We start from the raw sequence: 24,156 nt of genomic DNA, 5'->3' as shown, positions 1-24,156 counted from the left end.
TTAGAGTTGCATTAGCTACCCACAGAGTACTCCCAAGTGACTTTATGCTCTCACAAATGGGGGCAGCAGAGCTTGGTGAATGTAGCCAACAGCAGGTAGTTTTCAAGTTCCCCTCCATCATTGATATGGGCTTGCGCCTCACTTGGACCAAGAACAGGCGGGGAAGCAGCTTGAAGGCAAGGCTGGCAGACTGATGGCTGAGGAGGGAATGTAGAGATACCTGGGACGGCAACGTCATGATAACGCTAACTCCGGCCTAGCGATAGGGACGACACTGAGGTCGATGCAATGGATGGATCAATTATCTCCGACAGTGAGAGAGGGCAATCCATTACCTGCCAGAGCTGAAACCATGCTGAGCTGAGCTGAGCCTGAGCTGGGCGGCCTGTAAAAGTAGCAGTACAGTTCTGCGTCATTAATGCCAATCGATCGGGGAGAGAAATGAGAGCAGGTGAACCTACTGATCGGAACAAAACAGCCGTTGAAGCTCGGCCCCGCCATCCAATATTAGCTGCCTCCAGCCGATGCAACTGGATCGCCCTCGAGCTGTGTGGCGTTCCAAGGTTCTCTACAGGCACCCACAGGCCATCGCAGTGCTATCAACAGCCGCTGTAGTGGACGGCCGGTAGGCATCCAACCGCCTGGAAGCCTCCGCACTCCCCGCTGCAGCAACGGGGGCGGCCTTTAGCTCATTTGCTGTCCAAGCACCCGACAGCAACCAGCAGAAAAAAAAGGATCCGCTGCAACTCTTCCTTAACCTCAGTCTCCCCACCGCGCCGCCCGCCTTTTCACTCTCCCTCACTTCCTCGCATTTTTCCTTTCCACGACCCGCGATCGTGTTTTCTCTTCTTTTTCTCTGTGACCGAACCTCTTCCTGCGCGCCGAGAGAAGGCAGAGAATCCCCCAGCAACCGCCGCCGACGCACCGCACAGCTGCCATCTTGTGCGCTGCGTCGTCCTGGGCCCTTGGCCATCGAAATCGAACCGTGATCTCAACTATCCCCCCGCCTTGAACCCCCTCGCTCGCTGGTCTGCCCACCATGCCTACCATTGAGGAGCTCGACAGCACAGTCCGGGCCTTTTACGAAGGTCGCGGCGAGCAGGTATGCATATTTAGCTAGTCGGATTTCTCTGGCGGGAACTGTATTGAAGCTGACCTTTGTCTTTTTTCTCCGTCTGCAGCAAAAAGCAGCTCAGGCAGCCTTGAACCAGGTAAACACTCCTCGGTCTTATTCTCCTCATAGCCGCCGACCTGTTATAACCCGCAACAAGACGGCGGCGCTTTAGGAAAACGCTCGCTAATATTTGTGTCAACTGCAGTTTAAGGAGGATCCTGATGCTTGGCTTATGGTCGACAAGATTCTGTCGGACGCGCAGTATCCCCAAACGAAGTGTACGTGATCCCTCTCCCCCTCATCGCGTGTGTGGCAAACCACCACTAAGCTAGATGCGTTTGCTGCATCGTTTTCGCTTAATTTGGCTGACAACTTTGACAAAGATTTGGGATTACAAGTTCTCGACAATGTCATCATGACAAGATGGAAAGTTTTGCCTCGGGAACAGTGCCAAGGTAAGGGCTCTCACTCGAACTCTTTCGTAACTGCCATGGCGTTGCTGATAGCTTGGTTCTGCTGGTTCTAGGTATCCGAAACTTCATCGTCCAGTTCATTATCCAGTGCTCCAACAGCGAAGAAACTCTACGGGCCCAAAAGACGCTCCTCAACAAGCTTAACCTCGTGCTCGTCTCTATCCTCAAGCAAGAATGGCCACACAACTGGCCCACATTTATCAACGAAATCATTTCGTCTTGCCACTCCAGCCTTTCGATCTGCGAGAACAACATGATCATTCTTCGCTTGCTGTCCGAAGAGGTGTTCGACTACTCAGCGGAGCAGATGACCTCCACCAAGACGAGGAATCTCAAGCAGACCATGTGTGCCGAGTTCTCTCAGATCTTCACGCTCTGCCAGGATGTTCTCAATTCCGCCAACCAGCCGAGTCTTATCAAGGCCACACTCGAGACGCTGCTCCGTTTCTGCAACTGGATCCCGCTCGGTTACATTTTTGAGACTCCTCTTATCGAGACTCTGCGAACCCGGTTCCTGTCAGTACCAGAGTTCCGAAACGTCACCCTCCAGTGCCTTACGGAGATTGGCGGTCTTCAGACGGGCGGCCCAGGACAGCCCAACTCGTACGATGAGCAGCTGGTCAAAATGTTCACCGAGGTTCTCACGACGATTGCCGATATCATCCCTGTCTCGCTCGACCTCAAGGCGACATACCCGAGCAGCAACTCCAAGGATCAAGAATTTGTCCAGAATCTTGCTCTATTTTTGTGCAACTTTTTCGGCATGCACCTGAACGTGAGATATATGCTTCCCTATTCACAACCCCCCTGGGTGCTCCTGTTGGCTAATTACACTTTCTAGCTCATTGAAAACCTACCGAATAGAGATTATCTCATCCACGGACACTACTACCTCGTTAGAATATCGCAAATCGATGACCGAGAAGTCTTCAAGATCTGCCTCGACTATTGGCTAAAGCTTGTCCAGGAGCTCTACGAGGAGATGCAGCAGCTCCCCATTACCGATCTCAACCCCTTGCTTGCTGTCGGAGGCGGCATGTCCGGAAGCGGAGCTCCTAATCCGACCCTCTTGATGAACTACCCTCTCCGAAAGCACAAATACAACGAAGTTTTGTCTAACCTGCGAGTCGTTATGATCGAGAAGATGGTTCGACCGGAGGAAGTCTTGATTGTGGAAAACGACGAGGGAGAAATTGTCCGCGAGTTCGTCAAGGAAGGCGATACTGTCCAGCTCTACAAGACCATCAGGGAATGCTTGGTCTACCTCACACATCTGGATGTGGTTGATACCGAGAACATCATGACGGAGAAGCTGGCTCGACAGGTGGACGGCACCGAGTGGTCGTGGCACAACTGCAACGTCCTTTGCTGGGCTATCGGCTCCATTTCCCTGGCCATGAATGAAGAAACCGAGAAGCGATTCCTGGTCACAGTCATTAAGGATCTTCTGGGTCTTACCGAAATGAAGCGAGGCAAGGATAACAAGGCTGTCGTCGCCAGTAACATCATGTACATTGTTGGACAATACCCTCGTTTCCTCAAAGCTCACTGGAAATTCCTTAAGACGGTTGTCAACAAGCTGTTCGAGTTCATGCACGAATCACACGAAGGTGTCCAGGACATGGCTTGTGATACATTCATTAAGATTGCTAGGCAATGCCGTCGTCACTTCGTCGCACTGCAGCCTAGTGAGACAGAGCCTTTTATCGAAGAGATTGTGCGAAACATGGGCAAGATCACTTGCGACCTCACGCCCCAACAAGTTCACACCTTTTACGAGGCCTGCGGATACATGGTTGCTGCTCAGGGTAACAAGAGTCAACAAGAAAGGTTACTCGCCGAACTGATGAACATTCCCAATGCCGCCTGGGACGAGATCATCAAACAGGCGAACATGAACTCGGCAATCTTGCAAGACGCAGAGACGATCAAGGTTATTGGAAACATCATGAAGACCAACGTTTCTGCTTGTTCTTCGACTGGCTCCTATTTTTACCCGCAAATTGGTCGAATCTATCACGACATGCTGCAGATGTATCGAGCCACGAGTTCGCTCATCTCCGAGGCTGTTGCGCGAGACGGTATGTGATGATGATGCATGAAATGACACGGCATTCTTTCCGCCCCTTCCTACTGTAATTCCCTCAATGTAATGAGCTGAATACTAATACGTTATGTAGGTGATCTGGCTACCAAGATGCCCAAGGTTCGCGGATTGCGCACTATCAAGAAGGAGATTCTCAAGTTGATTGAGACCTACGTTGACAAGGCCGAAGACTTGCAGGCCGTCAGAGCTCAGATGGTACCACCACTGTTGGATTCGGTTCTCGTTGACTATAACCGAAATGTTCCAGGAGCCCGTGATGCAGAAGTCCTCAAGGCCATGTCAACTATCATTACAAAGCTTGCTGTACGTCATTTTGGCATGTTTATTTTTCTGGAGGAGAGCTAACGCCGCAATAGTCATTGATGGAGGATCAAGTTCCAACAATCATGGAAAACGTCTTTGAGTGCACTCTAGAGATGATCAACAAGGACTTTTCAGAATTCCCCGAGCACCGAGTCGAATTCTTTAACTTGTTGCGAGCCATCAACCTGCACTGTTTTCCAGGTAAGTCGATAAAGATATATGCAAACTCTGTATAGCCTGGATATAAACTTACCGGTAATAGCTCTGCTTAAACTTGATAACAACCAATTCAAGTTTGTCATCGACTCATGCTCTTGGGCATTCAAGCACGACAACAGAGACGTTGAAGCTGCGGGCCTTAACATGTGTCTTGAGCTGATTAACAACATTGCCGAGAAGACAGATATCGGCACCGCTAATGCTTTCTTCCAGCGTTTCTTTGTCACTATTCTTCAGGATGTGCTTTTTGTTGTGACCGACAGCGATCACAAAGCAGGATTCAAGACGCAGTCCATGCTGCTGATGAAGCTATTTTATTTCATCCACCCTGCCGATGGCACGCAGCCGAAGATCCAGGGACCCATCTATATGCCTGATCAGGCGCAGGCTGGAACCAGCAACCGAGAGTTCCTCGCTGCCTCTGTGGCTACTCTCTTGCAGAATGCTTTCCCCAACCTTCAATCGTAAGTTTATAACTAATGCTTCCTATCTCAGTTCTGATACTAATAATCCATATAGAGCTCAAGTGGCCAGCTTTGTCGAGGGTCTTTTCACACTGAACACGCAGTATGACAAATTCCGCCTCAACCTACGAGACTTTTTGATTTCATTGAAGGAATTCGCCGGAGACAACGCCGAGCTGTTCATCGTCGAGAAGGAACAGCAGGAGCGCGATGCCCGAGCTGCAGACATGGAGAGGCGACAAAAGGTCGGCGGTCTTCTCAAGCCATCCGATCTGGACGACGAAGAGCTCTGACTTCCGCAAGAGCTCCGAGCGGAAGTTGCGCCGAAGCGGGATGCCAAAGACTTGCCGAGCTTGAAGAAGGCCGAGATACAGTATGGAGCTCTAGATGGCTGGGAGCTCTACGGGCTGTGATTCTGATTACCTGCCTGGGTATCTTCAGGTTTCGGCCAAGGCTTCATTCACCAGTGTGGACGTTTGGCTCCCATTTTCTTTTTGTAGTGATACCAAACCATAGAGCCACGTGGTCTCGATTTTTATGGCTTGACATTTTTTCATCCAGCACCAAAGGTAAGATGCCAGACTATTTTTCTCCATCATCTCTCGCCCACCCTTTGAGGGTTTTTTTGTCTGGCAGTTGAAAAAAAAAATTATTGCGTGTCAAGCATGGAAAAAGGCTGGTTTATGTAGAAAATTGGGGGATTTCTTGATAGCAGGGTGGTATAAGGGAAAAAAGGCGCTGCGAAGAGAAAGGTGGGGGAGAAGGGGAAGATGGAGAAAGGGAGGAGAGTTGAGAAATGGCAATGACAATACGATTACTTTACGAAATGTAGGACTTTTTTAAATCAGGAGGAGACATAGATCAGCTGAGAGGACGACATGGATTGCTGGTAACTCGTCAGTAGGACGGATTATGAATAAATAATTCTTCTATAATTCTGTTTTTTCCCCTGCCATATATACTAGAAAAGTAAAGTACCTAGGAGAGTCATGAGGCTCATGGCAAGAAAGCAATAATAACGTAAAAAAGGAAAGGAAGAAGAGAAGAGAAGAAAAAAAGAAGAAAAAACCCAGCATGAAAGATGACGATGCTCGAAACCAAACTCGGCCCAGTCCATGTATCATGAATGCCCATATACGTCCCATCCCCGATGCCGCGATAACAAAAGAAAAAATGAGTACCACTAATATACAAAGTACATGATGCATGCCCCAGATGCCCCCCTTTCTGATTCATAAAATTCCCATATATCCCGTTGGCCGGTCGTCTGTATCCATTCTTTTTTCTTTGCAAACGTAGTTTGTTTGGCGATGCGTGAAACTCGCCTTACCAAGAAACTCTCCCCCCTCCTATGTGACGCTCCCTTTAGTCAGTCTCTTCTTCAATCACCTTGAGAGGCCATGCCAGCGGCTCATGCCAGTGGCCTCCGAGATACCCCGCGATGGCACGGATCAGATTTGCGCCTGCGGTGCCAAACGTCCAGAAGTGCCGGCATCGATGGATCAGCACGCCCAAGTAGGCTAGAATCATCAAGGCTTCAGGCAGCAGTGTTCGTAACACGTCTACGTACTCCGCCTCAAGGGTGACGATAAAGGCAGAGGGCGCATGCGAGATGTCTTGTTCAGGCAGAGCTCGATGCATGTCGAATGCCCACTGGAGTGAGTCAATGGCCACGCGGCAGGCATCAGCGCTGGCTTGGTCAAGGCGTGGTGGTGAGGCGTCACCATACCGGGACACCGGAGAGGCGGCAGCATCTATCATTTGCCGGAGAGCGGTGCACTCTGTGCCAGATTTCAGCGTCACCGCGGCGATGTTGGCGTCGTGGGTGATGTGAAGTAGGGGATACAGCTCGGACTGCATGAGGTAATCCCAAGTTGGGCGGACTTGGGCCAGAACACCCCGATGAAGATGGATACACTCAACCATGCGTTCAATGAACCCATGGAAGCTGATGGCGCCACCACTAGCACCTCCTCCTCCAATAACACCTCCTCCGCCCCCTCCGCCATGGACTCCCATGACATCGTGGTGGTAGGGAAGGAGCTGTGGCTGCTGATGCTGCAGCAGGGTCTCAGCTAGGACCTGGTTGCTCAACAGACTGGCAAAAAGAAACCGAGGGACGCATGTAGCCGTATCATCAGCAGGGACCATGGCTGTAATGCGTGTAAAAGACGACAGAGCGCGCGTCTGCAGCTCGGTGGCCTGATTCCGGAACGATGCAACTGTACCATTCAACGGCATCTCCCCCGGTTTGGTGGTGAAGGCCACATGCAGCGCCGATAGAGCCAGCAGCTGGTCAATGAGGTAGGGAGCATCTATCAAGTGCCTGATGGCGACGTCCAGCACGACCTTGACCTGGCCGCGAGCCAAGATGCAGTCGCTCATGGCATCGGACAAATGGTGGAAGAGCATGAGATGCTCGGCCGTGAAGAGAGAGGCCGGAGGAACGGGCGGGTGGTATGCGGTGTTGGTGAAGGATTCGGTAAAGGACGGCAAGGTCTGAGGACCGGCGGGAGGCGCCGGAGCGAACCTGTAGCGACCAGCACCGAGTACAGATTCTGGAGATGTTGACGAGGGATCAGGACCGCATGGCGGCCACGGAACCGGGTGGTCCGGCTCGCACGACGATGGCGAATGTTGAGATTTGCGGCTCAGATGCGAGTCGGCCGGGCTGTGCGGCAGCTGCGGCGGCGGTAGGGGCTCGAGTTGGCTCTGCGGCTGGCGAGCAGGAGGGAACGAGCATGCGCGCTCAGCAATTGTGCAGTTCGTGCAGGCTGGACGGCGCTCGTCGCATCGTATGTGTCGTCGCTTGCACTCACTGCAGCCGTTCCGGGATTTTCGGTGCGATCGCCTCGTCTTGACGACGCCGTTTGAACCGGAGCTCCCGTTGAGCTGGTGGTGCATGGTCATGGCTGCGTGCCCGGCAGGAAGAGGGAAAGATGGAAGATGAAGAAACGAAGAACCCCAAGTGGATGGCGACCCAAAAGAACCCCCCGGAAGCTCTGGGTGGTGTTTTGTCTCTGGTCAGCCTGAGCTGAGTGGTAGACAATCACAAGCTGCCGGTGATAGGTCAAATGCCGTCAATGGCATGTAGAAGTACTTTTGCCAACTTTATGCTTTATGTCAGGCCGTGGCTGCCGTGGCTGCCGTAGCTGCCGCACAGGCAGTTGCTCCGCCACAAAGCCTCGGGAGCGGAGCCGAGAGGAGCAAAGTCCGAATACGAGACGGGGTGAGGTGCCATGCTTAAAACCCGTGTGGCTGGTGAACTCCGCTGAAGTAATACCGATACCGTCGTCTGCAGAGAAACAATCGTGTCGTGTCGTCTTGTCGAGAATCAATTCTTTTTTGGATGCTATTTTCCATCTAAGCAGATGAGGTGGAGTCCGTCAGTCAGTCAAGTCAGTGACGGCACTTGCTAGTAGATAGCAGCAAAGTAAAACGTCCGATTTGGCAGCGCCAACGTTGTCGGGAGCTGATGTGGCACCAACAAAGCTCACAAACAAAAGGGCTGACGCAGATAGATGGGCAGTATGGAGTACAAGACAGATACATACGGATTGTGATTGGCCAAAAGAATCCGAGCCGCATGACGGTATCGAGAACAGGGGATTCGCGATATGGGATAGATTGCCGATGATGATGATGATGATGATGCGGAAAAAAGACTTGCTTGTAACGAGGAGCGCAGTTGCTGATTGGGAGACGCGCAACGCATCAATGGCACGAGTAAACCGGCCTCATCGTAAATCAGCAACCAGGAATATGTCCCGGCATCCTGCAATCGGCCGGAGCTCCATGGTTCGTAGCAACATGCCACTGCTGCATTGATCTCTGCTGCAGGTCAGCGTCACGTCTGCATCTTGACACGTCGTCCGTCGTCTTGCGGGTGGCGGGCGTCAAGGCGTCTCGAGATGCCAATGTTTCGTGCAACAACGAAGATTCTGCATCGTGGCGGGAACGAGTAAAAGTATAGTTTCGACAGAGGCGTGCGTATATGTAGGAGATGGAAGCTGGTCAAGTATTTATACGAACAAGAAACTCAGCCACAATACCTGAGAGGGGTTGAGTGTCCGAGGGCAGTATTCGTATGGACGCCTTCTAGACACCGGGCGTGGGTCGCGGATTAGTGACGAATGATAGTGGGTAGCGGACATTGAGCTACTGAGTTATTCCCTAGACGGGCAACTAGCTCTGCGAAATACGCGTATTACAGCTACCAGGGGGAGCATCCATACGTGTACCTATTGCGGGTACGGAGTTCTACGAGTATCCGATCGATCAAGTGATTGTATATTGCATCTAATTAAGCCATCAATCTATCTTCTCTATGATTTATTTATGTATCGTTACCTGATTATCTAGCATCTCTCAAATCTCTAGCTATTTGTCTCAGTCTATTTATACGCTTTTCATTCATTCTAAAGAGAGCGCTGGATATAGACTCTGTAATGATATGAGGAGCGCTATTGTAACAATAAATACCAATTACCGACCGCCTACTTGGTAGTATGTTCGGTAGGTGATGCCGAGAATATCGCATCGAGATCAACGGATGCCATTAAGGTTCTGCACGGAAGATTATACTTCTACGGATAAGGCGAGTTCCTAAGGATTGGACACTCTTCGAAGTAAAAGGAGAGCCTCAAAATGCCGGTGCCTAAGAATTGAAAACTCTTCAAAGTAAAATGAGAGCCTCAAGGTTCCGACTCCTAAGGATTGAAAGCTCTTCAAAGTAAAGGAAGCCTCAAAGTGCCGCCTTAAGAATTGAAAACTCTTCAAAGTAAAAAGAGAGCTTCAAGGTGCCGCCTTAAGAATTGAAAACTCTTCTTCAAAGTAAAGGAAGCCTCAAGGCAGAACACGATTCAAAACAAAAAAACTTTAAAACTGTAAAGGAAACATATAAAGGCCGCTGAGGCCTGCCGTGTTGCAGACAGGCTACTGGTTCTCGCAAAAACAAGGTCAGGCTCAAACTTCGCACAAAAAATCCTGCGTACACGATATTATCCATTCCATTATCATTCTAACATTGCATTGATCTTGTGGAAATAATTGTACTATTGCCTTTATTTCATTTCTTCTATTTCTTATCCCTGTCGGAACCACCTCGCTTTGCCAATGGCTGCTGCTCAAGAGCACAACCTAGAAAGCTCTCTAGTAGAGCGTCTGCTGGCTGAAATGGATGACACAGCTCGAATGCTTGATGAAGGCATTCCTCTCGAAAAGCCCAAGGTCGATTACATTACGGATATAGATACCAGGCGCGAAATCTTCCTTCAAATCAAGAAGATCCAGGATGATAACAACATCTCGCTTGGCCTGAATGCAGTGGGATTGGCCATTATCCTGGTCGCGCCTATTGACCAACTGCAGCGCATATTAAACGATTTAAATATGACCACGTACCCTCTATGCGCAATCGTAGCCGCGAGCCTCTTCGGGACTATGCATGCAGACGGTGTTCTAGGAATCAAGGCTTGTGAGTTTCTCAATTCCAACAAGGAACCCCCTCCCCCTGTTCTCCCTCCCCTTCTCAGATGTGCAGTGACCAGTGGCGTTTTGCTTACATCTGTATCAATTAGTCGTTAGAGAAGGGCGCCAATGTCATGGAATGCCATCTGCGTTTTGGGAGAGGCTCGCCTTTTCTTTAAGGTATATACCTGCTTCGGCGCGGCGCAGCGCGGCGTGTCCCATTCGAGGAACCAGTGACGATGTCTGCAGGGCCCGAATCATCCCAAAGCTTTGCCGCGGAACGGACATGGAATTCCACCAGTACATTAGCATGATGCTTCGCGTATTTTGGGACAAAGACAAGGCACAAACGTGGGATAGATTATATGCACGCGGCTGGTCCCCCTACTCGTTAGAAGGCCGGTTCCTTATTAGTAGCTACCTGCGCCAGGATATGGCCGAAGCCAAGTTGGCGCTGAAGCCTTTGGCCAAGATGGAGGACGGCTCGGTCATTGTCCAGCTCTTCTGGCTTAAGGAATCAAGGCTGAAGCCTCAGGACTTTTTGTTCAAGCCGCACGAGTCTGTGTCCTTTGAAGACGTCTTGAAGCGAGCAGGACTCGAAAATAACCAGGAATGGGGTCCATCGTTGGTCTTCCGAAAAGACGGTCAAATGCTCCTGAGTGGCCAGCTGTTTATTTTGAAGGGAAACTTAGACGTTGGTATTAAGGCCCCCGACTTCGAGCTTTTACAGATTTTGTGGGATCTTACTCAGGTTGCGGCCATATGTGGTGCGGTCAATGAAACAGATGACTTGTTGGATGAAGGCGAAAAGAAGGATTATTTAGATTATTGTGTATGTGGGGGTGAGGATGGGGGTGAGGGTGAGGATGAGGGTGAGAATGAGGATGAGAATGAGGGTGAGGGTGAGTATGAGGGCGGGAGTGAGGGCGAGAGCCAGGGCGATGAATAGAGATACTAAGGATATCGTAGATACTCGAGATACTCGAGATATTAGACAAACAAGAGAGTGAAAAGAGTTAGAATACCTGCAAACTCGTCTACTTACTTCTAACCCAATTACTTCTAACCCAACGGATCCCGCCAAGGGGTATATCGCATTAATAATAATAATAACATATCGCTATTTTAATCAAAGCCTTCAAACTCATCTTCCTGGGCTGCTGTCTTTGCTAGATTCTGTTCCCTGACCTGCCTGATCAGCTCCTTCAGCTCAGCCTGCTTGACCTTCTCCTCGTCTGTCATCTTGGCTGTCATCTCGGCTTCTCTCTTCTTGTGTCTCTTCTCTCTTCTCTCGATCCGGACCTCCTCTTGCTCATGCTTTCCGCTCCATGCCTCGTTGTTCTTCCTCTTCCGCTTAGCCTCGGCCGCCTTCTTCTCTGTCTCTCCTGATTTATCGGCTGCCATGGCCTCTTGTCTCGCCTTCTCTCGTGCTGCATCTTTATACGCGAATGTGTCCCAATCCATTTCAACTCCCAGCATCTTATCTCCAGTCCAGGTTCTCAACTCAGGCATCCTGGGTAGGCGGAGAAGCCCCCATGCATGTCCAAGATCTGTCCAGTCCAGGTCGGCAACTCTGAATATGGAAGTCGCTTGATGTGCTCCGTAACTGCGGACCCAGCTGACGAAAGCTTTCTGGGCTTTATCGTGAATCGCGCGATCCGCCTGGAGTAATGCTCGGAATTTTGACGTTGCACTTTGAGCTTCATCTTCCGTCACGGAAATTGAAGGTTTTAGTAAGGGTGTAATGGGGGTTTGACGAATCTCTAAAAATTTTGCGTAGTCTTCTTCGTGTCCAGGATGAAGCATCACCACAGCCAGTCCCTTTCTACCGGCACGACCGGCTCGCCCACTCCTATGGATGAATACCTTGGGATCTGAAGGGGCGTCGACCTGAACAACCAAGTCGACTTGAGGGATATCCAAACCACGCGCCGCCAAGTCTGTTGTCAACAGAACAGTAGGAGAGACAGAAGTCAGGAAGCGGTTGAAGTTCTTCTCGCGCACTTTAGCTGGATGCTTGCCGTGTAATGGTACCAATGAAAATCCCTGAGGTAATATTTGCGGAAGGGTGTGTTGGAAATAGTCCACAGCGGCACATGTAGACAGAAAGACGATGCTTTTCTGAGGTCGCACTGGTAGGCGCTCCAAGAGCTGTGCCAAGGCTGGCAGCTTATGGCTAGCCGGGGTAACAAGGTAGGACATCTGCAGACTTGCAGGAATCCTTCTATCTTCGACAACCCCACCATCCTTCATCTTGACCTTGACCTCAATCTTGACCGGATTGCGAAGTCCAACTCGGATAATCTCGCCAACGGCCTCGCTAACACTGGCACTAAACAAGCCCGTTCGTCGCTGCTTGGGGAGATGCGAAAGAATGGTCTGGAGGTCCTGCTTGAAGCCAAGATCGAGTAGCCGATCGGCCTCATCGAGCACAAGTGCCTCAAACGACTGGTCAATGTGAACGTGAGGAGAGGCCAGCAACTCAACAAGACGACCAGGAGAGGATATCAAAAGGTTCGGGCTGTGTCGGACAAAGTAGCTTAGATCTTGTGCTGGTGTGGTGGTTCCTCCGACTAGCAACTGAGGGACGATGGCGGGTACGACGCTGCTGGGTCGCTTTTCTTCGCCTTTCAGGTGCGGTAGTATCTCAGCGGAGGGTGCATGGAATTCGAGGAGGGACAGAAGGACGGTATGAATCTGTGCGGCGAGTTCTCGCGTGGGCGAAATGACGATTGCACCAATATGATGCTTCTTGGTCGGTTCATCCAAGCGCAATAGTCTCTGAACTATGGGAATCAAGAATGCGAGTGTCTTTCCGCTACCAGTAACGGCCTACGATTAAAACAATAGAGTTAGAATAAGAAAGGACAGCAGACGAATAATCAATAGTGCTAGAAAACTCACCTCAACTACTACATCCTTGTTACCCAGGAACTGCGGCATAGTCGCAGCCTGCACCGGCGTCATCTGCTTGAACCCCATGCTGGATACGGCATCGAGGATCCATTCCGCCAAAGGAGGAGTCAGAGCATCCCAAGCTCGGGGGTCTCTCTTTACGGGAACCTTTCCAGGAGCCATTGTGTTTGAGTCTGGTGAAAATTGATGTCCCAGCGCCACAGCGCAAGGCCTATCGTCGATACGATTGAGGCTATCTAAGAAATTATTTTGACGTCTTATCTTATCTCCACGTGAGGAGATCCGCTTACTTTTCTACTCGAACATCTCCCCACGATTAATTGGTCTTTGGCTGCGGCTACTAAGCCCAACTAGATACGGAACACTCCGGGAAACTACCACCCTAGGCAATAAGGGTATCTCAACACATGAGCATCTTTCTGGAAGAAATGGACGACCGTACGAGATCGGAACGTGGAAAAGAACCTTCCAGCCAGACTAACCGTAAGCGGCAAGCAATTCATCTCATGCACAGGAAATTTGATCAGGCAAAAAGCACGGGCTTGGACGCTCCGAACACCCGCGCCTCCGGCCGCACAGCAGAAACAAATCGGCACGTGAAAGTCCAACAGAGAGAAACTCGCGGCCCCAACAAAGGACCCGATGACGTTTTGTTAATGTCCGGGCGGACAATTTCTCAGGTCGGTTGCACTGGTCCGTAAAAATGATCAGATTGGCGGGTCACATGTGCCCCTTTGACAAGTGACAAGCAGCTCTGTCCTAGTACCTGTTAGGGCGCCACGGCTAAGAGAGACGCACACGACACTGCCTGGGTGACTTTTTTTGTGTTTGTGGCTTGGGGGTCGGTTGAGGCTGGCCGGCAGAAGGAAAAAAAACTTCGCCATGGACTGGACATAGCCTTCCGTGTACTCGTACATCTTCGAATGAAATTACCTAGTAGCATCCTGGCCGCCTTGCAAAACGAACGAATGACTTGGCCTTGTTCCGTCAACTGCAACAGCCAATAAATATCATCGACGCCCGCTGGTCCTCTTCATCCTCCTTCCCACTCGTCTTCTTTCGGGCGCATCCTCCGTTATCTGTCACTCCGTACCGGCGCTGGTAATGTGGCAGAGGGTCTAGCCTCTACCGCATCGCTGCTAAACCATCGTTCATCCTGGAGGACCCAACTCACCCCGTCAATCTGTCCCCTGTCAGCCACTCGTCATCGCACAGCCTGTTTGAGCTCGAGCTCTTTAGCCCTCACAGCATCAGCGGCCGAAGCAGAAGCGACAGCGACACCAGCAGCAGCAGCAGCAGCAGCAGCAGCGGCATTGACGTTGCGCGCCTCTCGCGCCGAGACCATCACCAGTCTCTGTGGCCCTCGGGCTTTGAATCGCTGCGGCGGCTCGTCGTGGGCGCCGTCAACTGCCCTGCGCTCCCGCCCGCAAGCTTCACAATGTCGCTACGTCGCCAGTCGGCTCGCGTGCCGCAAACGCCTCGCATCATCTCGCCCAGCCCGACGCCGTCAGAACGAGACGTGCAGGATTACGTGGGCCCCATGACCCGGAGTCGAAGAAAGGCCCCGACGCAGCAGGCGGTGGAGGAGGAGCCGAGCGATGGCAGCAGTTCCAGTTCCGGGCCCCGAAGATCCCGTACAAGAAGCCGCTCCCCCCTCGAATCGCGCGTGCCTCGCATGACCAAGACGCCGACAGCAGCGTCGTCCAAGACAGAACAAGACGGCATCATGGCTACAGCAACGGCGACGGCCACTCGGCTGGCCACGACGACAAACGGCCATCTGGCTCCTCCCCAGCCGGCCACCACGGGATGGAGCTGGCGCGACTTCAGCCGCAGCCCCAGTCCTCTCGGCCTCATCCCCATCCACAGACACTGGCGGACATTTGTGCACAAGCATGAGGTCCCCCGCAAGGCCTTGCACGTCTCCATCGGCTTCTTCGTCGTCTGGCTCTACAGCTCCGGAACCCAGACCAGCGCCGTGCCCCCGTACCTGATGGCTGGTCTAGTACCCATCACCACCGTCGACTGGCTGCGGCATCGATATGCCTCGTTCAACCGGCTCTACGTCAAAGTGCTCGGTGCCCTCATGAGGGAGAGCGAGTACGCGGGCTGGAATGGCGTCATCTTCTATCTCCTGGGCGCCTGGATCACCCTCTACTTCTTTCCCAAGGACGTCGGTGTCATCAGCGTCCTGCTGCTCAGCTGGTGCGACACGGCCGCCAGCACATTCGGCCGTCTCTGGGGACGATATACCCCGAGACTGCGCCGCGGCAAATCCTTGGCCGGGTCTCTCGCCGCCTTTTTCGTCGGCGTGGCCACCTCCTACCTCTGGTACGGGTGGCTGGTCCCAACTATAGGACCCATGCCCGGTGACGAGAACTTCATGTTCACGGGCACTCTATCGCTGCCGCGAGCATTGACCGAGGCCGTCGGCATCCCGGACAGCATGGCATCCGTCTCCGGCTCCGTGGCCCTCGGCATCATGAGCGTCTGGTCTGGATTTGTCGCCTCTGCCAGCGAAGTGGCCGACCTCTTCGGATGGGACGACAACTTGACAATCCCGGTGCTTAGCGGAATCGGCATTTGGGGCTTCCTCAAACTGTTTGGCTAACCATACACAACCTTTTCTATAGGAGGCTGCATTTGTTTCGATAATGGTATATATCTGTGGTTTCACATCTTCTTCACTCTGTAATGCAGTTCCTTCTCTCTTCCTCCCCCTCTTTACTTGTACTTTCTATATCACGACACTTGGGGTTTCTTGGTTCTTGATTGCGTTATCTGGCCCCTCTGGTCCACATGGCAGAGGTTATCGGCGAGATGCTATTTATACGATGGATCACCGATCACATATGTACGAGGTAGTCACCCAGGAGGTGCTGGTAGATAGCTCCTAGGTAGATAAAGTACTAGGTAGACAAGGTAGACATGTAATTTGATATACCTATACTGTATTCCAAACGCTTCTGCATGCATCATCCGCATAAATTCCATCCAAGCGCCTCCTCAACTTGGATTGGACGACAAGTGGCCTGACCGCCAATGGGCTCAAGAAGCTACCTCTGCATAATTACGCAGCTGGCCGGCTCTACCCAGGAGGAGACACACGAGGTGTAGCGCCAGTTTATGCCGTGACGATGTCGCGCAGATGCCACGGCAGATGCACTGATGCCCATTGATGAAGAGGTGCCACAAGCGCGTCCCAAGAAGCAGGATTCCTGATGCACGAAATAGTTTGGACGTGGTGATGTAACTGCTACAGTAGTTGTTTCTCTTCAAGGCTTTGCTTTGGTGGGAATCTCTCGCTCGCTCTCTTTAACCAATGCCCATCTTCTTGTGTATATTGGTTAAAAAGAGGTGATGAATGAGAGAGAATTGACCAATTTTCATGCCATGAAGCCAATTATGGCTCCCAATATGAAATGGAGGGAAAGGGGCCATCCATCATCTACTGTGGAAGAAAGAAACAGAGTGGTGGGCTGGACATCAAAAAGTTGAGAGGTGGGGGCGCTGCCACCTCAGCGTGCACAAACAGCGCCTTTATCGAATTGGTTGAATTTCCATGACGGATTTGTGGTGTGTGTGTGTGTGTGTGTGTCTGTCTCTCAATTCCCTCCAATGTCAAGCAAGATACGCACTATTTTTATTGTTAATATTAATTTATATATCTATATAATAAAATGAAATAAAAAAAAAACGTAGTGAGGGGTCCCCCTCAAAAAAGGCAGATTGGCCAGTCGAGTTTTCGTCAAGGGTGTCTGTCGTTTTCGGTTGCGAATCCCTTGGATCGCTGATGAGTTGTCTTTTTGCGCCTTGGAGGGGTGGCGGGCGTAGCCGCATAGGAGCCCATGAACTCAATTGCAACGCTGGCATTGAAGATCTTTTTTAATTATCCTTTTTTTTTCCCCTTCATTTTTCTTCTTCTTTTATTCAAGCAAATATCGTCGAAATACTTGAAATTACAATTGCATCTTATTCATCATGGATTCGTTTCCATTCTTTTTCATATTCATTGTCACTTGATGCTAAATTTTTCTTGTATTGCAAACACCATCCCACTCTTGTTGTTCAACCCCTGGTCAGTGTCGTTATCCCCCTGCCATTGACAACACATACCTTCTTCCCAGCCCTTCGGGAGAGGCTTCTGGACATGAGGAGGGGGCGTGTGGGAGGGGAGGGTAGGCCTCGAAATGCAACTCGATTTTCCCGTTTCGGCTGGTTCTTGGTTTTTTAACCCATGTCTTGATTTTTTAGCGATTTGATCCTCTTGCTCTTGGGCTTGCACCGTCACTGCCTATGATGTATATGCATTTCAACACACATCGCGAGGTATGCCCATACGCCTCTCGCAATTGATTTCCAATGGGGGTTTTTTTTTGTGGAGAGAATGCGTTCATGTCTGTTTCAATTTCCGGTATGCTCCGTGTTGGTTACTCTTAACAATGCCGCCCAGTCAAGTCGGCCGACGAAGCCGTATAAGCCCGCATCTCGGTCCATAGAAAAACCTACACGCCATCTCCGTCGTAAAGTTTTGTGTCATGGCATCGTTCAAAAAGCCACATTCATGCACGACATGGCTAGCGTACAGCTGCTAATTCTTGAGAATTTTACAAAAGTGAGAGGCAACCAGCCGTCAATTCATTCATCAAGACAGCGGTCAAGGCAATCTGCAGTCTTGATCCCAGGGTTGGTTTCTTTTGGTGCAACCGGCAAGGCACAAATGTCAGTCGTCTCAGGATGCCCGAGCAATGGCTGGTGTCACGCACAACTGCCTGTGTGTCTCACCCAAACACCATGCTCAACATTCGAGGCAACCTCTGGTGGCCGTGTGTACTCCGTAAAGCGCCGAAATAAGCAGTCCCTTGCTAAAAACCATCGGACCTCCGATGGCTAAGCCCGGCTTCAGCTCTCGATGCCATCAAAGACTCGTACCATCGATATCCAATGTATACCTTTAGCACCATCTAGCACCAAACCTGGTATCATGCCTCTTACCGCATTAGTCGTCCGTCAATGTGTAACATGTGTACCTACCGCGGCATGGCAGAGCGTGATTTCTGCCCCAAGCGGCGCTGCAGGGGGACATCCAGGGCCTGCTGCGTCAAGCCGAGTGAGCAATGATATCTCGGGTATCTTGGGCTGCTTCTATTGGGCTCCTGGCCTCCACGATGCACTAGGAGGCTTGCTTGCCTGATGCGTTGGAGCTGCAGCACGGCCCTACGGACTTGCATACGCCCTGCACACACCGAAAAGACGAACTCATGCCGTCTCCACTGGAAGACCCATGGCGGTTGATGCATACGCCCAGGGCATCTGGCGATGTAAATCCGTGGTTGAGGATACAGGTTATTTGCCTGTTGGCCGTGGCGAGTCTTCATGTACGGCTGACGTGTTCGAGCTCTCTCGTCTCTCTTTGATACGATGAACATGGCGGGGGAGGGGCAAGACCGTCCAGGCCGTCCTTTTCACCGAGTTCCAACGAACGCCCATGCTCGCTTTTTTTTTTCCACTAGCCCATCAGATTTTCAACCAATTGACGATGCAGAAGACCCCCAAGGCCTGAGCGAATTAGCCTCGACCGCGGCCTCGGATGGCCATTAACCTCCAATGAGAGCGGCACAAGGTCTCGACAAGCTGGAGCCAGGTGGTGGAGTCCGAGCCTGAGTGCAACACAAGAAAACGAAGCGGTGCCGAGTAAAGCTGCCACTATTTGTGCCTAGGTGTCATCGGTCAGCCGAGTAGGCGCAAAAGCAATGGAAGGCTTGTCCCAGTTCAAGGTTGTGTCTCACTATCAAGCGTGTATGTAATTACGAGCAAGACAAGACATCAATTGATTGAAGCGATCAATTACCACCACTAAATCACTTAAGAGGCTCCATCTCTGCCGCCTACGTACATACTCGTACATGTGCCGTACATACATGACACCAGGCAGGGCAGGGAAAGGCAAGGTATAGTACAGTAGGCGGTCGTAATACTTCACTAACCTAGGTGTAAGCTGCATGTCGTATCTGCCAATGCCGGCAGCGTTGGATGCAGCATCAGCAAAGTGCGGAAGGTGAAGGGCAAAAGGGCCTATGGGGATCTTGCTTGGTCGGATTTAATTGCGTATAATCGGGTCTCAAGTTACAGGAATTATTCCATCATTACATCGCTGCATTTTGCCTGTCATATTGTCATATATATACAAGATACGCGATACATGATATCGACATTGCTATAATTTAGACGAATCACGGCCGTTTTACTCCATCCACAGCCAAAAACCCGCTGCGGCCACACCCCCCCTTGCTGCCTTTGTCGCCTTAAGGATCAACCAAGGTAACTGCTCTGTCCCGTACCAGCCCAGCAGCACTTTGTACACGCATCGACTCTTGGCCCTTTCGGAACATGCTCTGGCGGATATCTTGACAACGCATCACCACCACCTCACCTCTCCAAGCGCCAGAAGGGAAAAAGACCGCGCTGGCTTCTCTTCTTCTGCGCTTCTGCTGCACTCCTGCCTGACCCGCTGCCACTCGCTGTGGAAGGTCCGCCTAGTGTTTTCTTTTTCTTTTTCTTTTCGCATCCGCCAGGCCCATCAATGCACCGACGCTTGCATCCGATGGGTCCCTCCCTCGTGGCGTCGTCAACGCAGCCAACCATGAGATTTTAGGTCTGCGCAGGGGAAAAAATCCAGACAAGAAAAAAAGAGGGAATCCAGTGCTGCTTTTGGCACACACCACTTTTCGCGTCCAACTAGTGTGGCCCGCGCTTGTTGAACAGAAAAGACTTTTTCCATCTCTCTCTTCTCTGCTCCTGCTCCAGCCGCTAGATACTGACCAGCTAATGTAGCTCCAGAGCCGATTGAATCGACGGCCGTTCGTCACACTTGCTGGCTCCGGCTTGGACAAACCACCCCCCCTACTCCTCTTGCTCTTCCGCCTCTCTTCTCTCTCGTTTCCGCCCCCGTCGGTTCTCCGTGGTTCACGGCATGGCGTGCCCTCAGCCTGCACAATCCTCTCCACTACCTCATCCTGGCCATGCCCAGCCTAGCACTTTGCCTCCCCCATAGCCAAATGCAAAGTACTGGACCCATGGCAAAGCAGGCAGGCCCTGATGCTGCCTTTGTCAGAGTCCGTGTGTCCATCTCCATCCGGTTCATGGCGCTTCCCTGTTGTTGGACCCAATGGCTAGTGCTGCCACCCTTTCCCTCCTCGCCTTTGCTTGGCCTGGAACACTTATCCGGTCTTGTTAACCATCAGTAAAATAAATCCCATCTTTTCTTGCTCAGACCCGAGCCTCCGTCATACCCCATCCCACGCCCATCCCTGCCCTTTTTTCCTAGCACATTTACCGATCCTTAAACTGGGAATATGTATGTACGTTTTCCCACTTATACACACCGCGTCTAATCTAACAATGGGAATCGGCTCCACTGATCGGGGCCTTTGCAACTTTGCCTCCCCCCGGCATATGCGGGTAGGGGTCGACGTTCTCTGGTGTGTTTTGTGAAGGAATTCAAAGCCGTTTTCTGTCCAGTCTAAGCTGGCTCTCATTGCACCACCGCACCTCATGTTTTCATTGCCTCGTCCAACTGGTGTTTGGGCTCTATTCCCACCCCTGCCCATTCCCTCACCTTGCTTCTCAATTCTTTGTTCTGGTTGGTTCAGTGCTCAATGATATCCCGGATGGTGAAAGCTCGGCCGGCTCTACAGAGGCTTCTGGTCCACAACGTTCACAACCACGCCTCCTCCTCCCCTTGCTAGTACTCTCTCGGCTCACACTATGCAAGTCTCCACGACGAGTGTCTCGTCCATGCTGCTCCCTGGTGACAGCGCCATCACTTCATGTTTGTCTGCCTACTCACCACAGGCGGGGTCGAGGATAGCCGGCCCCGGCGAATGAAGACATGGCCTCTTATCCCTTTGACTAGGTCAATGACGACCGGGGAGGGTCCTGAAAAAGTATAAAAGGGGCCATTGTGTTTGAGTTGAGATGAATTCTTCTTCTTCCTTTCGTATCACTCTTCTCCAGCAAGACTCAACTGCCTCTCCAAGTTTACAATTGGCCTTTGTTCCAAAACCAAACACATCTTCTTCAACTCCAATCCACCAAGACTTATACTCATCTGCTACCTGTGGCAACCGGCAACTCTTAGTCACTTGTCTTATACATCACCACACACACCACTACCTTTCGATAAACTCTAGCCCATTCATCTCTCCAATTGGCCATTATTCATCATGTCTGGCTCATTCCAAACTGCTGCCTACTCCATGCCCATGGCTGTTCCCTCCAAAGGCAGCCAATACCCCACCTACAGTCAATACTCCAGCTCCCCACCAGAATGCGATGACACTATGAGCTCCGCCTCTGGTGTTCCCTCTGGATATTCCGCCACCTCTGCTGGTTACATTGGTAGCTCTAGCGGCGACTACGAAAGCACCGGCTCCGCTAGCGGCGTCGACTTCCAGGAGTACATGCAGGAGCGCTTCTCTAACTCGTTCGACCCCATCCCTCTGGATCGGAGCATGGCAGTTCAAGCACAGACGTAAGTAATCTCCCTCCACGTGGTCGAAAGCACAGGCGTCTCGAGTGGAGAGAAGACGCTCTTTACGACGAGATGTCTCTCTCTGTCTTACTCGAGAACCACTTTATCAGAATTGGGCTAAAATATTCGTCTCTACACTAGTTCTGGTAAACTCAATGCCAAGCACCGTGAACTCCTGGAGCTGCAGAAGCAGGCCCAGGCTCGCCTTGCGAGAACCCGTGAACGCTTTTCCGAGGGCATGCGGGATGCAAGGGAAGTCCGCAACGACCTGGAGTGGACTCAGAAGAAAGTTTCGTAAGTGTCACCCCCTTAGCAAGTTCAACCTTTTCCGCGGTCGAGGTGGCGGAGCAAGGCGCAATTGAGAGCAGAATCAACAGCGCTTCTTTATAAAATGTAAGAATCGCAGCTAATTGAGGCCGCCAAACATGCAGATCTCTCAACGCAAAGGCTGCTCGAAAGCACCCCAAGGAGCACGCGAAGGCTCGCCAGCGCTTTCCCTCCCCAGAGTACAACTAAACCGGGGAAAAGATCCATTCCTTCCAGACTGTTTTCTTTTGTATTTTTCATCAAGACTACCTTTTCCGGCGTTTTCACAAAAAGCGATTTTCTTCAATCTTTGCACCAACGGCTATATTCACGAACAAAAGTTGAGCCTTTTTTGCAGTCACATTTTGCATGACTCTAGGCGATTTCAACTGGGGAGGAAAAGCGTTCCATTCACTAGCATGAACTGACGTTGAATTTGGCGCGAACCGCGCGGCAATCTTGCAGGGTTGGATGCCAGATCTCTTGCTGCTTTACCAGCCCTACGAACCGGGCGGTTCTACCCGCCACAGGCCCCGTTTTGGCGCTGTGACGGTGTGGGGGTGAGAAACGAGAAACTTACGACAATAATAATGACTTATGATTGGATAGATGGTGGCAATCGGGGAGCAGGGCCGGAACGTACACTCCTCTTTCGAAGCTTGCAGGAAGACCGGGGGGCTCCAATGGGCATCTCGCGCAAACCACGAGGGCTGCAGGGTCCTCAGTCGCCCACGACGGCCCTCTTCCCCACCAGGGGTGTGCGACGAGCTGGACCGAGCGAGCGAGCAGGTACTCCGTAGAGACAGAGAGATGTGATGGATGTGAAAGCGCTTTTCCTATTGGGGATGAAATATTGCTGCATTGGGTATCGGCGGGAATCAGAGGCAAGGAGGTACTACTTTATTTGGCGTTGTTGGCGTTGCTGTGGGCACCCTGGAGTCTAATTCAAGATGATGAGGATGTTTTGTAAGCTCTGTAGCAATAAAAGTATCCGTTTCCAGTCTTGGACGTGATGAAGAGTTCCTCTTAAGCTTGGCTTCCACGGTGTGAATGGTCCCATTGCCCGTACGCGTCGTCCCATACCCATTGATGTCTGAGGTCACCTCGGCGTAGGTGTTGAAGCCATCACAGACCCCATGCCAGAAGGCCTGTCGTCATCCCACATTGATAGGATGAGTGTTGAAAGTTTCTTTGTGTCGGTTGGGAGCATCACGTGATATGATATTCATCACCGCGAATATCCGGGAACAGCTCAAAAAAGCTAAATTGCAGTATCCTTGTCTGCTCAATGTGCCGTGATGCTGATCTGATTGAGCCGATGCCGTGTTTGTAAGAATTTCCCAAAAATTCCATTGGTCGAAATTAAACAGTAGCGGTGATGCAAAACTTGAGAGGTTGGTCCCTTCAACTTGAAGCACTTGCTCGATGCCTCCGAGGGATCCATGTGCCCAAGGATTGTAAGCCTCTTGATTCCTCCAGTCTTCTCCAGGGATTCTCGTTTGACGAGGGGTCATAGTATCCCTCCCACTCGACGGTGCGCCGTGAGCCATCTTGGGCTGCTCCATGGCTGTCCTGGTGACCTTTGGAGGAGGAGCCCATGAAGCCAATCCCTGGCGGTGGGCGATCTGGCAATCCTGGAGGGCGCACTAACGCCGGGGTTGATGATTCACCTGGCCTTTCAGGGATCCCAGTCGCATCTGACGCAGCTCCGTCGCCGTCAACCTCGTCCTCGTCTTCATCCAGGTCAATCTCGTCAGCATTGGCGGCGGCCTGGTCAGGCTTCCTGGTGGGAAGGCCGAGCGGCGTGGAGTTGGACCCGGTGGCGGATGGCCTGGCCGCGCGCTGAGCAGTCGCGGAGTCGGACCCGACGATGGCGTCGGCATGGGGATTATACTTGCGCTTCTGAGGTCGGTTCTGGGAGCCGAAGGAGGAGAAGCCCATGGCTTGGGCCATGTCGTCGTCGTCGAGCGGCGCATCCATTGAGTATGTGTGGCCTTTGCGATGTGAAAGTGAAGCAGGGAGATGGAATGGAGGGAGCCTGGAGGACAACGCTATTGGGGGTTTCCAGGATTGTGGAGGGAGCTGATTGTGAGACTTTCCAATGCAATGATGAGTGAAAATGCTCACGATGCAGAAGTTGGTTCTTCGATTACGATCTTGGGTCACGCGTTCTGTGGATGAGTTTAAGCCTCCAATAGAGGTGGGCTTCAAAGCGGGGCTGTGCATGGCCAATTGCTGATATGGCTACCCTG

The 24,156-nt window shown here is 51.6% G+C and overlaps 10 protein-coding genes across 10 annotated transcripts; 6 read left to right on the top strand and 4 right to left on the bottom strand.

Moving 5' to 3' along the window:
• Nucleotides 1-1,039: 1,039 nt before the first annotated feature.
• On the top strand, nucleotides 1,040-4,973 carry M431DRAFT_490534 (hypothetical protein; the record flags this gene model as incomplete). The annotated part of the gene is made up of 10 exons (XM_024916811.1): nucleotides 1,040-1,102; nucleotides 1,182-1,211; nucleotides 1,320-1,392; nucleotides 1,498-1,569; nucleotides 1,641-2,362; nucleotides 2,429-3,668; nucleotides 3,768-3,997; nucleotides 4,051-4,198; nucleotides 4,260-4,680; nucleotides 4,736-4,973. The coding sequence occupies 10 exons, from the start codon at nucleotides 1,040-1,042 to the stop codon at nucleotides 4,971-4,973; spliced, it is 3,237 nt and encodes a 1,078-aa protein (XP_024778583.1).
• Nucleotides 4,974-6,045: 1,072 nt separating this feature from the next.
• Nucleotides 6,046-7,590, bottom strand: M431DRAFT_478050 (hypothetical protein; the record flags this gene model as incomplete). Its single annotated transcript, XM_024915633.1, has 1 exon — nucleotides 6,046-7,590. The coding sequence occupies one exon, from the start codon at nucleotides 7,588-7,590 to the stop codon at nucleotides 6,046-6,048; it is 1,545 nt and encodes a 514-aa protein (XP_024778582.1).
• Nucleotides 7,591-9,795: 2,205 nt separating this feature from the next.
• Nucleotides 9,796-11,216, top strand: M431DRAFT_544110 (hypothetical protein; the record flags this gene model as incomplete). The annotated part of the gene is made up of 2 exons (XM_024921156.1): nucleotides 9,796-10,156; nucleotides 10,260-11,216. The coding sequence occupies 2 exons, from the start codon at nucleotides 9,796-9,798 to the stop codon at nucleotides 11,096-11,098; spliced, it is 1,200 nt and encodes a 399-aa protein (XP_024778581.1). The 3' UTR covers nucleotides 11,099-11,216.
• M431DRAFT_516074 (hypothetical protein) lies at nucleotides 11,142-13,251 on the bottom strand. The gene is made up of 2 exons (XM_024920298.1): nucleotides 13,054-13,251; nucleotides 11,142-12,981 (listed from the first exon to the last, which is right to left on the bottom strand). Exons 1-2 carry the CDS (start codon nucleotides 13,225-13,227, stop codon nucleotides 11,275-11,277), a joined length of 1,881 nt encoding a protein of 626 aa, XP_024778580.1. The 5' UTR covers nucleotides 13,228-13,251; the 3' UTR covers nucleotides 11,142-11,274.
• A 1,004-nt stretch (nucleotides 13,252-14,255) lies between these two features.
• Nucleotides 14,256-16,050, top strand: M431DRAFT_289539 (hypothetical protein). The gene has a single exon (XM_024914084.1). The coding sequence runs from the start codon at nucleotides 14,504-14,506 to the stop codon at nucleotides 15,674-15,676; it is 1,173 nt and encodes a 390-aa protein (XP_024778579.1). The 5' UTR covers nucleotides 14,256-14,503; the 3' UTR covers nucleotides 15,677-16,050.
• Nucleotides 16,051-17,951: 1,901 nt separating this feature from the next.
• Nucleotides 17,952-18,259, top strand: M431DRAFT_490530 (hypothetical protein; the record flags this gene model as incomplete). Its single annotated transcript, XM_024916810.1, has 3 exons — nucleotides 17,952-17,993; nucleotides 18,034-18,115; nucleotides 18,144-18,259. The coding sequence occupies 3 exons, from the start codon at nucleotides 17,952-17,954 to the stop codon at nucleotides 18,257-18,259; spliced, it is 240 nt and encodes a 79-aa protein (XP_024778578.1).
• A 393-nt stretch (nucleotides 18,260-18,652) lies between these two features.
• Nucleotides 18,653-19,138, bottom strand: M431DRAFT_67467 (hypothetical protein; the record flags this gene model as incomplete). The annotated part of the gene is made up of 2 exons (XM_024921733.1): nucleotides 18,653-18,781; nucleotides 18,917-19,138. Coding segments are annotated over 2 exons (351 nt in total), but the record flags the coding sequence as incomplete, so codon positions are not given.
• Nucleotides 19,139-20,983: 1,845 nt separating this feature from the next.
• Nucleotides 20,984-22,304, top strand: M431DRAFT_289436 (hypothetical protein). The gene is made up of 3 exons (XM_024914082.1): nucleotides 20,984-21,598; nucleotides 21,740-21,892; nucleotides 22,030-22,304. The coding sequence occupies exons 1-3, from the start codon at nucleotides 21,291-21,293 to the stop codon at nucleotides 22,112-22,114; spliced, it is 546 nt and encodes a 181-aa protein (XP_024778576.1). The 5' UTR covers nucleotides 20,984-21,290; the 3' UTR covers nucleotides 22,115-22,304.
• M431DRAFT_289459 (hypothetical protein) lies at nucleotides 22,246-23,190 on the top strand. Its single transcript, XM_024914083.1, has 2 exons — nucleotides 22,246-22,464; nucleotides 22,514-23,190. The coding sequence occupies exons 1-2, from the start codon at nucleotides 22,376-22,378 to the stop codon at nucleotides 22,872-22,874; spliced, it is 450 nt and encodes a 149-aa protein (XP_024778575.1). The 5' UTR covers nucleotides 22,246-22,375; the 3' UTR covers nucleotides 22,875-23,190.
• A 118-nt stretch (nucleotides 23,191-23,308) lies between these two features.
• Nucleotides 23,309-23,884, bottom strand: M431DRAFT_1582 (hypothetical protein; the record flags this gene model as incomplete). Its single annotated transcript, XM_024912977.1, has 1 exon — nucleotides 23,309-23,884. The coding sequence occupies one exon, from the start codon at nucleotides 23,882-23,884 to the stop codon at nucleotides 23,309-23,311; it is 576 nt and encodes a 191-aa protein (XP_024778574.1).
• Nucleotides 23,885-24,156: the final 272 nt, after the last annotated feature.

The sequence above is a fragment of the Trichoderma harzianum genome (genome assembly GCF_003025095.1).
Source record: "Trichoderma harzianum CBS 226.95 unplaced genomic scaffold M431scaffold_2, whole genome shotgun sequence".
Classification (NCBI taxonomy): domain Eukaryota; kingdom Fungi; phylum Ascomycota; class Sordariomycetes; order Hypocreales; family Hypocreaceae; genus Trichoderma; species Trichoderma harzianum.
The sequence above is the reverse complement of the archived record's forward strand: the minus strand, read 5'-3'. Positions and strand labels throughout refer to the sequence as shown.

Bases quoted from the DNA above. Each gene is read 5' to 3' on its own strand.
- M431DRAFT_516074 (XM_024920298.1), bottom strand. From the start codon at position 13,227: ATGGCTCCTGGAAAGGTTCCCGTAAAGAGAGACCCCCGAGCTTGGGAT. The intron at 12,982-13,053 runs GTGAGTTTTCTA...TTTTAATCGTAG, and splicing joins ACAAGGATGTAGTAGTTGAG to GCCGTTACTGGTAGCGGAAA.
- M431DRAFT_289459 (XM_024914083.1), top strand. From the start codon at position 22,376: ATGCCAGATCTCTTGCTGCTTTACCAGCCCTACGAACCGGGCGGTTCT. The intron at 22,465-22,513 runs GTGAGAAACGAG...ATGATTGGATAG, and splicing joins GGCGCTGTGACGGTGTGGGG to ATGGTGGCAATCGGGGAGCA.
- M431DRAFT_289539 (XM_024914084.1), top strand. From the start codon at position 14,504: ATGTCGCTACGTCGCCAGTCGGCTCGCGTGCCGCAAACGCCTCGCATC.
- M431DRAFT_289436 (XM_024914082.1), top strand. From the start codon at position 21,291: ATGTCTGGCTCATTCCAAACTGCTGCCTACTCCATGCCCATGGCTGTT. The intron at 21,599-21,739 runs GTAAGTAATCTC...TCTCTACACTAG, and splicing joins ATGGCAGTTCAAGCACAGAC to TTCTGGTAAACTCAATGCCA. The intron at 21,893-22,029 runs GTAAGTGTCACC...CCAAACATGCAG, and splicing joins TGGACTCAGAAGAAAGTTTC to ATCTCTCAACGCAAAGGCTG.